Below are 2602 nucleotides of genomic sequence, written 5' to 3'. Positions count from 1 at the left end.
CTTAAGCAGGTGACCAGAGAGAAAAAAGTGTTGAACCATTGTGACAATATCATTTCCAATGATATCCCAGTTGAGTTTGAAGAAGTTTGGTGGGAACCCATCTGGCACTGGAGATTTATCATTTGCCATGCTAAATAGGATAGCTTTAATTTCATCTGGTTCAGGTTTTATGTTGAGAGTTGTGTTGTCCTCAGGGGTTATAACTAGAGGTATAAGGTTGATGATTTCAGAAGAGGGGTTTATAGGTTCAGCAGTTGCCATTTGAGAGAAATGATTGGTAAAGCAGTCCTTAACTTCTTGATGCTCAGTAATCCAGATGCCTTCCTCATTTTGGATTTAATCTATTTTATTCATTCTTGTTCTACTTTTAGTGGCTCTGTGGAAATAGATTGTGTTCTGATCTCCCAACTTGATAAGTTAATCCCTGCTCTTAGTTTTCCAGAATTTTTCTTCTATGTCTTGCCAATTTTTGAGCTGTTTTCTTGCATCAGCTAGGGCATGTCCTCTATCTTCTCTGAAGTAGTGAGTATGTATCCAATATAAGTATTGCTTGCATTCATCAATGTTGGTTTTGATGTTGCCATAAACTTCCTTGTTCCAGACTCTGATTTGTAGCTTTATGTCTTTAAGTTTTATGGCTATAGTGAAGGCACTTGAACCAGGAGTGATCTTTTTCCAACAGTCAGCAATAATTTTCCTGCAATCAGCATGATCTAACCAGGTACCAAAGAATTTGAATGGAATCTTACCATTCTTCCAGTGGGGGTTTGATTTCAATAAGTTGGGGTGATGATCAGATCCAATGGCTAGCATATTAGTGATAGTGGTGTTTGGATAGATGGCAAGCCAATCATCATTTTCTAGACCTCCATCCAATCTTTGTTCAGTAAGAGCATGACCTTTTCTTTTGTTTGACCAAGTAAAGGGGAAACCAGTAAAACCAAGATCAATGAGGTCCAAATTAAGGATCTTTTCATTTAAAATGGAAGCTTCATTAGCATCTATGGAGTGAGTACTAAATTTTTCAGTATCATGGAGAATAAAGTTGAAATCCCCAATAACCAGCAAATGAAAGTTATTGGAAGCAGCAGATTGATCAAGCATTTTCCAAGAGTTTAACTTGGATATAGTGTCATAAGGATTGCCATAGTAGCCTGTAAATAACCAAGGGGGGCTATTGGAAGTTCTGATTATTGCATTGATATGGTTGATAAAATAATCCAACATTTCTATGTAAATATTGCTTTTCCATAACAATGCTAAGCCACCAGCAGTGCCACTTGCCCCTCTTGGATTAACATACCATAAGTTGTTGACCCCTAAGTCTTGCATAGTTTTCTTGAGAATATCATGCTTTTATTTAGTTTCAGATAGAAATATAATGTTAGGATTCAATTTATTAATCATATCATATAGATATCTCTTAGCATCTCTGGTTCCTAGCCCTTGGCAATTCCATGCTAGGGAAGTAAAGAATTGCCAAAAGTAAGACACAGCTGGATACTTAGAGACAAGTCTTCTAATAATATTGTCATAGTGTTAATATATCAGGCATTGCACAATATAGGATATAGTATGAGTTTTAAAAATATGGTAATAAAAGGTGTTAAGAGCAAGTACCATTGTTCCAGCAGAGGAGTATTCTAAAGTGTCATTAGCCATGGGAATAGGAATGTTGGCCAGTTGCTCCTGAGAAGTAACATTCAGATCTTTGAATCTTTTAACACTTGTCATTTCCATATTGTTGAGGGAAGCATTAGCTTTATTGGGGGTGATCTTCTTTCTCTTGGTATCTATGATAGGTGTGGATGAGGTGTTAAGAGAGGCATCATCAGGACTCTCAAAGGTATGATCTTTTTTCTTTGCTTTCCATGCATCTTTTTTCTTCTTATTAGCTTCAGCTTCCATGTTTGTTTTGATTTGAGCCAAGGTAGGTAGGGTATTGAAAGGGAAGTGTTTTGGAGTGTTGGTGACTAGAATTTTTTTTCCAGCAACAGCAAGGTCATCAACAGCTGTTTCCTCATCAACTTTTCTTGGTTCATTGTTGTAGTTCGGATTAGTTCTTGCAGCAGTTTTCCACTTTGGAAGTTTTTTCTTGTAAGATCCAACTATCTTTTTTTCTAATTCCATTCTTTTGTTTCTAATTTGACAGGCAAGAACATCAGGGTGTGGGTGTGGGTGTGGGTGTGGGGAGGGGGGGGGGGGGGGTGGAGGGTGAACTATTTTTTGTCTAGGGGTTATTGGTGGAGGTGCTAGTTGAGGGGTTGATAGATGATAGTAATCAAGGTTGTTTTGATTAGGAGGTAAGGGATAGGTAGGGCTAGGATGATCAAGAACTCTGCAAACTTTACAGAATTTGATGCCATTAAGAGCATAAGCACATTCCAGCCAGTGAGACAAAGTAGGAGTTTCAAAAGCTTCTATTCCAAACTTAAGAGATCTGGTAACATTGATTGTAACTTTAACTTCCAAGTTTTTTTCAAATCTGTCTCTTCCATAAGGTTTTTTGGCCCCCTGGAAGACTCTAATTGGTTTGATTATGTTTTGTATGTCTGGGATTATATGAGATGGGATTCTCTTCACTAGAATCCAGATCATAACT

At 37.5% G+C, this 2602-nt stretch overlaps 1 protein-coding gene across 1 annotated transcript; it reads right to left on the bottom strand.

Annotated features, from left to right (window-relative positions):
* Nucleotides 1-417: 417 nt before the first annotated feature.
* Nucleotides 418-2130, bottom strand: LOC113305210. The gene is made up of 2 exons (XM_026554295.1): nucleotides 1621-2130; nucleotides 418-1353 (listed from the first exon to the last, which is right to left on the bottom strand). Exons 1-2 carry the CDS (start codon nucleotides 2128-2130, stop codon nucleotides 418-420), a joined length of 1446 nt encoding a protein of 481 aa, XP_026410080.1.
* Between the last annotated feature and the right edge of the window lie 472 nt (nucleotides 2131-2602).

Source organism: Papaver somniferum, chromosome 8, assembly GCF_003573695.1.
Source record: "Papaver somniferum cultivar HN1 chromosome 8, ASM357369v1, whole genome shotgun sequence".
NCBI classification, from domain to species: Eukaryota; Viridiplantae; Streptophyta; class Magnoliopsida; order Ranunculales; family Papaveraceae; genus Papaver; species Papaver somniferum.
This window is presented reverse-complemented; position numbering and strand designations above follow the sequence as displayed.